The sequence below is a fragment of the Carcharodon carcharias genome, chromosome 7, assembly GCF_017639515.1.
Source record: "Carcharodon carcharias isolate sCarCar2 chromosome 7, sCarCar2.pri, whole genome shotgun sequence".
Taxonomy (NCBI): domain Eukaryota; kingdom Metazoa; phylum Chordata; class Chondrichthyes; order Lamniformes; family Lamnidae; genus Carcharodon; species Carcharodon carcharias.
The window spans coordinates 50,100,525-50,113,489 of record NC_054473.1 but is presented as its reverse complement, the minus strand read 5'-3'; the positions used below and the strand labels follow the sequence as shown (position 1 = coordinate 50,113,489).

The window sequence follows — 12,965 nt, the reverse complement described above, 5'->3', positions numbered from 1 at the left end:
GATCATTTCACTGCTCTCAATCCCGTATCACTATAACTTGTTAATATAATCTTTGTGTGAACCAATACAGATTTGGGTTATGAGAAACATGAGGCATAAGCAAACAAATTGTTTCCTTTTTAAAGTTTTCTCTCACACCCAATATTTATAAAAGAAACAAAATTAAGATACTACTTTGGTTTGTGAGATTTTTCGTTTAGTGAATTACTTCCCTTCCCAGGAAGACCTACCATTTCTCTGAATTGTTCCAATAACATCATTTATACTGGCATCTTGCCTATGTTCTGCAATGACTCTTTCATATTCTGTCCATTCTTTAACAAATCTCCTTTCACATATTGATTATAAATGTTTAAACTGTGGTAGCTGGGTTTCTTTAGAGACAATAATAACTTTATGGTCTGCCTATTATAACTCCTCAAAATTTCTCCTCTCCTTCAAGGCTCTTGAAATATTTTCATTGAACAAAACCCAATCCCTCGTTTTGGCGTTTATATTTGCTTCTCTATGTGAAAACATGATGCTTGGTTTGGCATACCAGAATCATAGCAATCTATATAAGTTACAGTACAAAACAGGCCATTTCACTCAGTCAGTCCTTGTTGATGTATGCACTCCATTTGAATAAATAGTTTCAATCATGTTTATCCACCCTGTTCTCATACCCATTTGTCCCCCTTTTGCTTTATCCACTTAACCTAATCTTGAATGTTGACATAGTGTTGATCTCAATGATTAAACCTGGAAGTGAATTCTGCAACTTCACAAAAGCAAAATACTGCAGGTGCTGGAAACCTGAAAAACAGAAGGTAGTGGAAATTCTCAGGTCAGGCAGCATCTGGGAAGAGAAAAAGTTGACATTTCAAGGCTGTGACCTTTCATCAGAACTGGTAAAAGTTAGAAATATAGATTTTGAAAAGTGGGGAGGTTGTGTAGAACAACAAATGGGAAATTTTATGATAAGGTGGAAGGCAGGAAAGGTTAAATGACAGTAGTGTTCATGGTGCAAGGCCAAAGGGAGTAGTAATGGGACAAGTAAAGAAACAAAAGATGTGTCTACAGTAGGTGTGAATGGCAGGATAGTTGCCTTTCTAACCCAAAGTAAAGGAAATAAGAGGAAAACGAGAGGGAAAACCGAGCCGGAAAAGAAACATAAACCAAATTGGTGCGGAGGTTATGATCTAAAATTGCTGAATGCAATTTTGAGCCCAGAAAGTTGTAAAGTGTCCAGTCCAAACATGAAGTGCTGTTCCTTGAGCTTGCATTGAGCTTCATTGGAACATTGTAGCAGGTCAAGGACTGAAAGGTCAGTGTCACAAGGTGGAGAATTAAAATGACAGGTGACTGGAAGCTCGGGGTCACATTTAAGGACTGAACACAGGTGTTCCGCAAAGAACAGAAGTGTTCTGCAAAATGATTATCCAGTCTGCATTTGGTCTCCCAGTGTAGAGGAGACCACATCATGAGCAGTGAACGTAACACACTAAACTTAATAAATCATTGTTTCACTTTGTGATCTTGAACAATGAGAAGGGAGGAGGTAAAAGGTCTGGTGTTGCATCTCCAATGCTTGCAAGGAAAGATACTGTAGTAAATGGAGGAAGTGTTGAGAAAGTTTTGGGATGTCTGAGGAGTGTACCAGGGTGTCTCGGAGACAACAGTGCCTTTGGGGTGCTGAAAGGGGAGTGGAGTGGAAGATGCATTTGATGGTGGCATCACCCTGGAGAAGACGGAAATGGTGGAGCATTATCCATTGAATACGGAGGCTGGTAGGGTGGAACGTGAGGTCAAGGGGAACCTTGTTCTGGTTGTGGGAGAGAGGGAAAGGGATGAGAGCACAAGTGTGTGAAATAGAATGGATAAAGTTGAGGACCCTCAACTGTTTGGCCCTCAATTGGTGGCAGGGGGTGAGTTAGAGTGAAGAGAATCCTTCCGTTTAGGAAAAAAAATGTCAGAAGTGTTAGCATTGGAAGGTTGCATTGTTTGAACTGACATGACTGAGAAACTGGGCGAATGGAACAGAGTACTTGAAGGAAGTTCAGTGTGAGGAAGTGTAGTCAAGGTAGCTAAGGGAGTTAGCGTGCTTAAAGTGAATATGATAGCCTATCCCCAGACATGGAAACAAGAGAAATCAAGGAAAAGGAGAATCAGATTACATCTGATATACAACGCAGAAATGGGTCATTCAGCCCAATCAACCCCAGCTGGCATTTATGCTCCACTTGAGCTTCCTCCTATCTTTCTTCTTCTATATCTATCATCATAACCCTCTATCCCCTTCTTTCTCATGCTTGTCTAACTTCTCAAATGCATCTATACTGTTCACTTCAACCACTCCCTGTGGTAGCAAGTTCCACATTCTTACCACTCTTTGGATAAGTTTATTTATTTAGCATGTGCATAGTTACAGAGACCAGCAATAGTCTTGTCAGTGGCCAGATGGAGTTCTTTAAGACCATCTTCAAATTTAGTCAGCGTACACTCCTGAAATGTGAGTCATTGTTTAGACTGCACTGCAGCTGCAGCCTGGATTGGTAACCATACTGATATTGGGTGGATGCACAGAGGCCTTGACCAGTCCAGAAATAGTTCAAGTTTCTTCTGAATTCCATGAGGGATTTCTTAGCAACTACCTGTTATTGATTACCACTTGCTCTTCCCCACAGGTGGAAACATTCTCTCTATCCACTCCATCAAAACCTTTCATAATTTTAAAGACCTTTTAGCCACCCGTCTTTTTTTAAAGAGAAAAGGCCACCCTGTCAATCCTTTCCTGATTTGCATACCCATGCTTTTCTGATACCAGTCTTGTCAATTTTTTCTGCACCTTCTGCAGTGCCTCTATATCCTTTTTATAATTAAGTGACCAGAACTGCACACAGTACTCTGTGGAGTTTAACTAAGGTTCAATTCAGGTTTAGCATAATTTCCCTAGTTTTCAATCCCTTTAAAAATAAAGCTTAGTACTCAGTGTTTTTTAATGGCCTTACTAACATGTGCAACATTTAGTGAATGATGTATTTGTACTCTTAAGATCTCTTTTTGTTCCTCTATCCCACCTAGACTTGTACCTTCCAAGAAATAAGTGATGTCCCTATTCTTCCTACCAAAATATACTACCACACATTTATCTGTGTTGAACTTCATTTGCCAATTATCTGTCCATTCTGCAAGTTTATTCATGTTCTGCAATTTGTTGCAGTCTGCCTCAGTATTGACTATCCCACCTCCTAAATTTGGTGTTATCTGCAAATTGTGTTATTAGTTCCAAATCCAAATCGTTAATGTAAATTGTAAACAGTGGTGGTCCCAGCATTGATCCTTGTGGAACAGCTGCCACTTTGAATAACTACCCTTTACTTTATTTTCTGCTTTCTGTCTTAATCAGCTAGCAATGCATTCTGCCACTTATCATCTGACTCCACATTCATTCTCTGACCACCTTCATTTGTGTATTATGGGGCATCATATCGAAGACCCTTTGAAAATCCAGATAAATTACATTTACTGCATTACTATTGTCTACTCTTATTTCCTCAAAAAATCAATTAAGGTTGGTGAAGCAAGATTTTCCCTTTTGAAATCCATGTTGACTATGCATTATTACATTTTTTGTTTCCAGATGTGCTATTTTCTCATTTGGTAGGGATTCCATTATTTTCCTACCACCAATAGTAAGCTGACTGGTCTGTTGTTCTGCAGCCCCCACCCCCCTTAAATATAGAAATTGCATTAATTATTCTCCAGATTACTGCCACTACACTTTTTTCTATTGAGTATATGTATAATAATGGCTCTGCTATCTCTTGCCTAAATTCTTTTAAAATATGTACATGCAATCCATCCAGACCAGGGACCTTATCTTTGAGTTTGTTTCATTTATTCAATATACAATACATACACTTTTTAAATCTTAAGTGCAGTTATCTCAATGTTCATTTCATCACTCAATATCATGTCTAACTGTTCCATCTACCTGGTAAATACCAAACAAATTATTAATATTTCTGCCATTTCTCTATTGTTACCTATGGTATTACCCTGTCTAGCCCTTAATAGTCCTATTCCCATCACAGCCTTCCTTATTTTATTGATGTGCCTTTAAAATATTTTACTGTTTTATGTTCCTTGATTTAATTTTCTAGCTCCTCATTTTTTAGTTCTTTTCTAATCTCCATATTCTTTCATCATGCATTCCTCTGCTGCATATGTACTTCATGAATGCCTCTTTCCTAACCCTCCGTTGTACCCTTATGTCTTACGTTCTGCTAAAAAGGAAGAAATAAATTTTTCCTGCACTCAGCACCATTTTAAATGTTTCCTATTATTGTTCTATGTTGTTGTTTGCTGATATTGTTGCCCATTTTATTTTCCCAACTTCTTTTCTCACCCCCTCAAAATTAGCTTTTCTCCAATCTATCAGCTTGGTTTTTGTCATACTTATGCCCTTCTCTAGCATCATCTTAAAGCATATTATATTATAGTCACTATTGCCTCAATATTCCCATTTTACTTACCTGTTCTGGTTCATTCCCGAGTAATAGATCCAATAGGAAATCTTCTCTTGTTGGGCTTTTTACATATTGGGTTAGAAAGGAGTCCTGTATGTATTCTAGGAATTTCATTCCCTATACTTATTACTTATGCCCAATTAATATCAAGATACTTGATGCCCCTTTCCCCTCCGAGTATTCTATATTTTTTTATTCGATTCTCTAATTTGTCTGCATATTTTTTCTTCCACCTCCCTTCCACTGTTAGAGGCTCTATAGATTACAACTGTTAGTGTGATTGAGCCTTTATTATCTTGTCATTGTCCATATGGATCCTATTTTGCCTTGCTGATTGTTGTCTTTTTTTTCTACTGCTCTTGTTATCCTGAATAAGTACAGCTACTCCACCTCTCTCTTCTACCCAATCTATCTTTTCTAAATATTGCAATGTGTAATTCCCAGCCCTGATTTCTTTGTAGCCATGTTTCAATAATCCCTACTATGTCTGGTTCCTCCCAACACATTGTCTCCAGCTCCCATTTTATTATGGACATTGTGCATTGTATTGCAGGTATTTCAACTCTCTTTATTAATGGGATTTATTCATGCTTTGTCTAACTATCTTTTTAGACTTCTGTTCTCTAATGTTCTATTCCCTTACCATCAATGTCCACCCTTAATTTATACTTCTGCTCTCCTGCCCTCTTATGTTTACATTTAGGCTGCATATTATCTCCCCTCCCATCTTACTATTTTAAAGCCTTTGCCACCTCCCTGGTTATCCTTTCCACTAGGATAAGGGTCTCATCCAATTTCAGTTGGTGCCCATCCTATCAGAACAGCTCTTTCCTGTCCCAGAACTGGTGCTAGTGTCCAATGAAAATAAATCATTCTTTTCCCGCACCAATCCTTTAGCCACATGTTAATTCTCCTGATCTATGCCAAGTGGCATGTGGCATTACCCTTGAGGTTTTGCTTTTTAATTTAACTCCTGATATTATTTCAGCAGGACTGCCTCCCTGTTTCTACCCACATTGTTAGTTTCAACATGAACCATGACAACTGGATTTACTCCTCTCTCTTCCCAAGTTTCTCTAACCACTAAGTTATCCTTTACCTTGGCACTCGGTAGGCAATGCACACTTCAGGATTCTCATTCTTGGCTGCAGAGGACACTATCTATTCCCCTAATTATAGAAGGACATTGTAAACTTGAGAGAAATTGTGAAGAGTGTGAAGTTTTCCAGTTCAGGGCAAGAGCAGGAAACTGCCAATATAGTCATCGATTTATTGGGGGGGGGGGGAAAAGATGAGTAGGAAATATCCCACAAAAAGGCAGGCATGGCTAGGACTCGTGGGTACACATAGCACAACCTTTTTATTTGGGAGAAGTGAGTGGAGTTGAAGGAGAAATTCACAATCACAGAGTGCAGAAGAGGCCCTTCAGCCCATCAAGTTTGCACTGACATGTGAGAAACACCCACTTACCTACCTAATCTCATTTACCAGCACTTGTCCCATAGCTTTGAATGTTATAACGTGCCAAGTGCTCATCCAGGTACTTTTTAAGGATGTGAGGCAACCCTCCCAGGCAGCACATTCCAGACCATCACCACCATCTGGGTAAAATTTTTCCTTATCTCCCCACCCCATACCTCCTGCCCTTCACCTTGAACTTGTGTCCCCTTGTGACTGACCCTTCAACTATGGGGAACAGCTGCTCCCTATCCACCCTGTCCATGCCCCTCATAATCTTGTACACCTCGATCAGGTTGCCCCTCAGTCTTCTCTGCTCCAATGAAAACAACCCAAATCTATCCAACCTCTCTTCATAACTTAAATGTTTCATCCCAGGCAACATCCTGGTGAATCTCCTCTGCACCCCCTCCAGTGCAATCACATCCTCCTTATAATGTGGCAACCAGAATTGCACACAGTACTTCAGCTGTGGCCTCACCAAGGTTCTATACAACTCCAACATGACCTCCCTACTTTTGTAATCTGTGCCTCAATTGATAAAGGCAAGTGTCCCATATGTCTTTTTCACCACCCCACTAACATGCCTCTCCGCCTTCAGACATCTATGGACACGCACGCCAAGGTCCCTTTGTTCCTCAGAATTTCCTAATATCATGCCGTTCATTGAATACTTCCTTGTCAAATTACTCCTTCCAAAGTGTATCACTTAACACTTTTCAGGGTTAAATTCCATCTGCCACTTATCTCCCCATTTGACCATCCTGTCTATATCTTCCTGTAGCCCAAGACACTCAACTTCACTCTTAACCACCCGGCCAATCTTTGTGTCATCTGCAAACTTACTAATCCTACCCCCCACATAGTCATCTATGTCGTTTAAAGAAATGACAAATAATAGGGGACCCAGCACAGATCCCTGTGGTACACCACTGGACACGGGCTTCCAGTTACTAAAGCAGCCTTCTGTCATCACCCTCTGTCTCTTATAATTAAGCAAATTTTGAATCCACCTCATGAAATTACCCTGTATCCCATGTGCATTTGCCTTCTTTATAAGTCTCCCATGTGGGATCTTGTCAAAGGTTTTGCTGAAATCCATATAAACTACATCAACTGCACTGCCCTCATCTACATATCTGGTCACCTCCTCAAAAACTTCAATCAAATTTGTTAGTCAACATGGCTTTGTCAGAGGGAGGTCATGCCTATCTCTGATCAAACCTTGCCTCTCCAAGTGGAGATAGATTCTCTCCTTCAGAATTTTCTCCAATTGTTTCCCTATCACTGACATGAGAGTCACTGGTCTGTAGTTCCCTGGCTTATCTCTGCAACCCTTCTTGAATAGTGGAACCACATTAGCTGTTCTCCAGTCCTCTGGCACCTCCCCCATGGCCAGAGAGGAATTAAAAATTTGGGTCAGAGCCCCTGCGATCTCCTTCTCCCTTGCCTCCCTCAGCAATCTGGGACTCAAATCATCTGGACCTGGAGATTTGTCCACTTTTAAACCTGCCAACAACTCCAATATCTTGTCACTCCCTATATCAATTTGCTCAAGAACTTCGCAGTCTCTCTCCCCGAGTTCCATACCTTCATCCTCATTCTCTTGGATGAAGACAGATGTGAAGTATTCGTTCAAAACTCTACCGATGTCCTCTGGCTCCACCCATAGATTGTCCCCTTGGTCCCTAATGGGCCCTATTCTTTCCCTGGTTATCCTGTTCCCATTGATATACTTATAGAATATCTTGAGATTTTCCCTACTTTTATCAGTCAGAGCTTTCTCATATCCCATCTTTGCTCTCCGAATTGCTTTTTTAAGCTCCATCCTGTACTTTCTGTACTCCACTAATGCCTCCGCTGATTTGCTCCCCTTGTACCTGCTAAAAGCCTCTCTTTTCCTTCTCATCATATCCTGAATATCTCTGGTCATCCATGGTCACCTGGGCTTGTTACTCCTTCGTATCACCCTAGAAGGAACATGTTAAGCTTATACTCTCCCCATTTCCTTTTTGAACACCCCCACTGCTCTTCTGTAGATTTCCCCACAAGTAGCTGTTCCCATCCTGCCTTATTTTACTAAAATCTGCTCTCCCCCAATCCAAAACATTTTTTTGCAACTTGTCTATTTCTTTGTCCATAACAAGCTTAAATTGTACCATGTTGTGGCCGCTATCACTAAAATGCTCCACCACCACCACCACCTCAGCCACCTGTCACAGAATCACAGTGCAGAAGAGGCCCTTCGGCCCATTGAGTCTGCATTGACATGTGAGAAACATCTGACCTACCTACCTAATCCCATTTACCAGTACTTGGCCCATAGCCTTGAATGTTATGACGTGCCAAGTGCTCATCCAGATACTTTTTAAAGGATCTGAGGCAATCCTGTCTGGCTTCATTCCCCAGAATTAGGTCCAGCACTGCGCCGTCCCTTGTTGGACCTTCTTCATATTGACCTAAAAGGTTCTCCTGTACACATTTCAAGAAATCCACTCTATCCAAATGATTCAATCCCACTCCAAGTTTAATTTACTGGGTCTATTTAGTTACTCATAACCAGATCGATAAAAGCCTTTGCTCTTGTAGTGTTATAAAATTTTAGGAATTCTATTCCCTTTTCTCCATTTGCTCCCTCTCTGTACTAATTGATAAGTGGATAATTAAAATCTCGCTGAATATTTTTATAATTCTTACTAATCTTCCTAATTTGACTGCATCGTTTCCTCTCCTGTTTTCCTTTCCATAATTTAGAGTTTTGTAATGCACTGGTAACAAGACTCTTTGATTATGAGCTTCAATTATATTGACTTGGTCTGTACTCCTTTTTTTTTCCTTCAATTTCTCTATTCCCAATACCATTACCACTCCTATTCAGATTGCATCAACAAGATTTGTTTTTATTCCATGAAGGAGTAAACCAAGTTGACACAATCACTGGGACATTCTTCTTTTAAGGTTTCTTTGATCTCCATCATATAATAGATATCGAGTCCTTCCTCTTATTTAAAAGGCACCCACAACTGAAATAAAGTTCCTTGTTGGTATCTTAAACACCTGTCAATTTTCTGTAACAAATCTCTTTTTCCCCTTAAAACATTTCTTATATTTCAGTGCTTTGAGACACACTCCTTTTTGAAAAGGTTGATATTTCTTTGACCACCCCCCTTGCACCTGTGGCTGCAATATCTGTGTTTACAAAAGCTGGAGGGGATCGGGGGTGTTGGGGATAAGTTATTGATCAGGAGCAATGGACAGCTTCGATGAATGTTAATTTCATTTATCAGTATCTTGGGTTTCTTGGCTACAAAAATCATTATTGGAGCCACAAAAGAGCCTAAATTTGTAATAAACATGCTCTCTCTGATTGGAGATTTGATTTTAATCTTTAGAAGTGCACACAAATCATTGCTAAGCACTTACCATGCTTAGGTTTCAGTGCATTGGTGCCATTTGTTGTAATTTGGTAGCTGAAAATTGCAGGTAGTATTCCCAATGTTGCCTTACCATTTAATCTAAATGAATTCCTACAGCCCATGTTGTTTGTACAAATTGTGTGGCATCTATCTTGGATTCAATCCATGTAATATTCTGGGGAAACATTCTGAAAAGTTGAGCCATGCCCCCATTATGTCAAAGGTAAATTGATTAAAATTCCTCTCAAGCACAACTGGCTCAGGAACCTACAATGTACAGAGGTGGTGGCATGAAGGAAGCCTAGTGATTATTGTTTCCCTTGAGGAAATAACTATCTCTCCGTTAGTAACTTGCCACTGAAATGATCATACGTTTAATGCCAAAAGAAGGAAATGTATTATATGTGCACAGCTGCATAAATTGTATATGTACGCTATTCTTTTGAGAAGTTTCACCGTCGTTTAAGGTTATTATATTTAACCAGCTTTAGAAAATAACATTAACACAACACAAAAGATAATTAACTTAATTTTTCTTGTTATCAGCCCAGATTTACTCATTTTACAATGTGTGACACTTAAGCGAAAACACAAGTCAGTTTGCAAACTAAAGGAACAGGAAATGTGAAGTTATCGATATAACGTTAGTGTCAGGTATTTCTGCAAAACATGCCATTCAGATTCATATTTTTTCAGATAACAAAAAACTCAGTACATTTTAACTAGCAGTGACCATCCAGACTTCTCTCCCCATCCTACCCCCAATTCTATATACCCAAAAGTGCTGCATAAAGCAGTAAATTGAGGCTATAATGGCAACTGGATTGCATTTATGTACCAGGCAGATAATTTGATGCATTACACAATGTTATTCCCACTCCCACTAACTTTTCATAGATTAAAATATCTTGGTAAAATTAAAGGTGAGAGAATTTCAACCATTAACTTGTTCATTTTGTATTCCTAGAAACTCCATCATTGGCTTACCCCCTTGAAGACCAAACTGTGGTGATTGGTGAAACTATAGCTCTGCAGTGCATGGCATCAGGAAGCCCATCTCCAAGGATAACTTGGTTGAAAGGTGATGAACCTCTTGTGGTCACAAAGAGGCATCACTTCACACCTGGAAACCAGCTGCTTATCATACGAAATGTGGTGTTGAATGATGGGGGTAAATACACGTGTGAGATGTCTAATACACTTGGCACTGAGCGAGCTCATAGCCACCTCAGCATCTTACCATCATCAAGTTGTGTTGTGGGGCAAAGCAAAAAGGATGGGACTATGACTGTTGGCATTGTCATCATTGCTGTAGTGTGCAGTATTGTAATAACTTCACTAGTATGGGTATGCATCATCTACCAGACCAGGAAGAAGAGTGAAGAATATAGTGTTACCAATACAGGTGGGGAAATTAAGAACTTGTTATATGATGTCTTATTAGGTGTCTCAAAGATCCTAACTTGCTTACCTTGCAACAAATACTTTGAAGTGCAGTCATTATGTAGAGTCACATATCAGTAATTCTTTTGCCACTGCCACCTGAACCCAAGTGTTATATAAAACAAAAACAGAATTAACTGGAAAAACTCAGCAGGTCTGGCAGCATCGGCGGAGAAGAAAAGAGTTGACGTTTCGAGTCCTCATGACCCTTCAACAGAACTGATGAACTGTTATATAGTTCTCTGACATTTCCTTTCTGATCCTCTTGCCAAGTTATTTGATATTGCTGTTTTATGTCGCTGGAAAATGCTGCTTCTCTCCTTAGTCAATGAATTTTGCATAGATTGGTAAAATTACCTTGTACCTAAAATGTTGATAAGTAATTTTGGTATTTAGTATTTTGGCCTGGCATGTTATTGTTATTAGACTCTGTTCACAAGCATCTTTTTTTCATGGAAACAGCAAAACGCTGTTCATTTTAATAGATCAATTGCCATCAACCTACATTCATACCATCCTTTCATCTATACACTCCATAAATATATGTAGTTATCTTTGAATCAACTTGAGCTGTCTTTTTCAGCTAGCAATTGAGCTAATAAGTAACATTATTGACTAGTAAAAATTCTATTTCTTCTCCAAGTGTCAGCTGTGGCTCGGTTGGTAACTGAGTCAGAAGGTGTCAGGTTCAAGCCCTGCTCCAGCGACTTGAGCACAAACATTTAGGCTGACACTCTAGTGCAGTACTGGGGGAGTGCTGCACTGTCAGAGGTGCTGTCTTTCAGATGAGACGTTAACCTGAGGCTCTATCTGGTTTCTAAGGTAGATGTAAAAAGCTCCCATGACACTATTTCAAAAAAGAGCAGGGAAGTTAGCTCTGGTGTCCTGGCCAATATTTATCCCATAATTAACACAGATTATCTGGTAATTATTGCATTGATGTGGGAGCCTGTGCACAAATTGGTTATTGTTTCCTACATTATAACGGTGACTGCATGTCAAAAATATATACTTGATTATAAAGCACTTTGAGGGAACCTGAGGTTGTGACAGGTGTAATATAAATAAAGTAGTCTTCCTCCTTCATTCAAATACCCTTAAACCAAACCATACAAAGTGTTGTGCATTGCACTACATTAAAGATGTAGTGAATGTTGCAGCTGAAACAGTTTGATGCAACTGCACAAAATGGTGCCTATACTACCTGTTCTCTAATTTTAGGAGGTGCTGTAAACATTTCATGAGTAAAACAGCTGTATATAATTGAGGATGAGAAGAAACAGCAGCTACAAACATGTTAATTTTGCAATGGTAGTTTAATACTTGCTAATTTTTAATTTTCGTTTTTGAATCAGCACACAAGGAGGCCATTCAGCCCATGTCCGTGCCAGCTGACAAGTAGGCATTCAGCCTAATCCTACTTTCAAGCTCTTGGTCCATAATTATGGCACTCCAATTGAATATCCAAGTACTCTTTAATTGAGATTTTCTGCCTCTACCACACTTTCAGGCAATGAGCTCCAGATTCCCACCACCCTCTGGATGAAAATATTTCTTGAATTCCCTCTAAATGTCCTACTTACCCTAAACCTATGCCCCCTGGTTATGAATTTCTCAACCAAGGTCAACATGGTCTTTATATGTTCCTTTTGGAATGCTACGCACTTCAATTAGGTCTCCTCTCAGCCACCTCTGTTCTAAAGAATCCTTCACTACAGTCTTATAAAACTTTAGTTGCCTCTTAATGTTGAAAATTAGGTCACAACTTTCTTTAGAAAATAAATATCCTTTGTTCAAATTCTTAATATCGGGAATCATCATTACTTGTTTCTCTGAATCACTTGTATCCTTCCCAGCATTGGCTCACCAGAACTTTGCATAATATTCAAAATGATGGTTTGACTAATGTCATTTGCTGCAACAGTTTTTATTGTGTTCTTTACCAAAACAGCTTTGTACCTTATTTGGCTACTTCATCACATCCCTTCTTTTGCTACCTTGATCCCTTTGCAGTTTTTCTTAATTGTATACAATTTTGCAATTTTCCCCCATTTTGTATATTCATTCTGGAGGTGTGGGTGTTACTGATAAGACCAGCATTATTACCGAGTGGAATGCCATTTTATTTTTTGAATTG

At 39.4% G+C, this 12,965-nt stretch overlaps 1 protein-coding gene across 3 annotated transcripts in view; it reads left to right on the top strand.

Moving 5' to 3' along the window:
• Positions 1-12,965, top strand: part of lrig1 (leucine-rich repeats and immunoglobulin-like domains 1) — a 157,934-nt gene that overhangs the window by 134,009 nt on the left and 10,960 nt on the right. For all 3 annotated transcript variants that reach the window (XM_041191563.1, XM_041191562.1, XM_041191561.1), the window contains one exon: positions 10,353-10,790. In XM_041191563.1, coding sequence (XP_041047497.1) covers positions 10,353-10,790 — 438 coding nt within the window. The remainder of the gene's footprint in view (positions 1-10,352; positions 10,791-12,965) is intronic.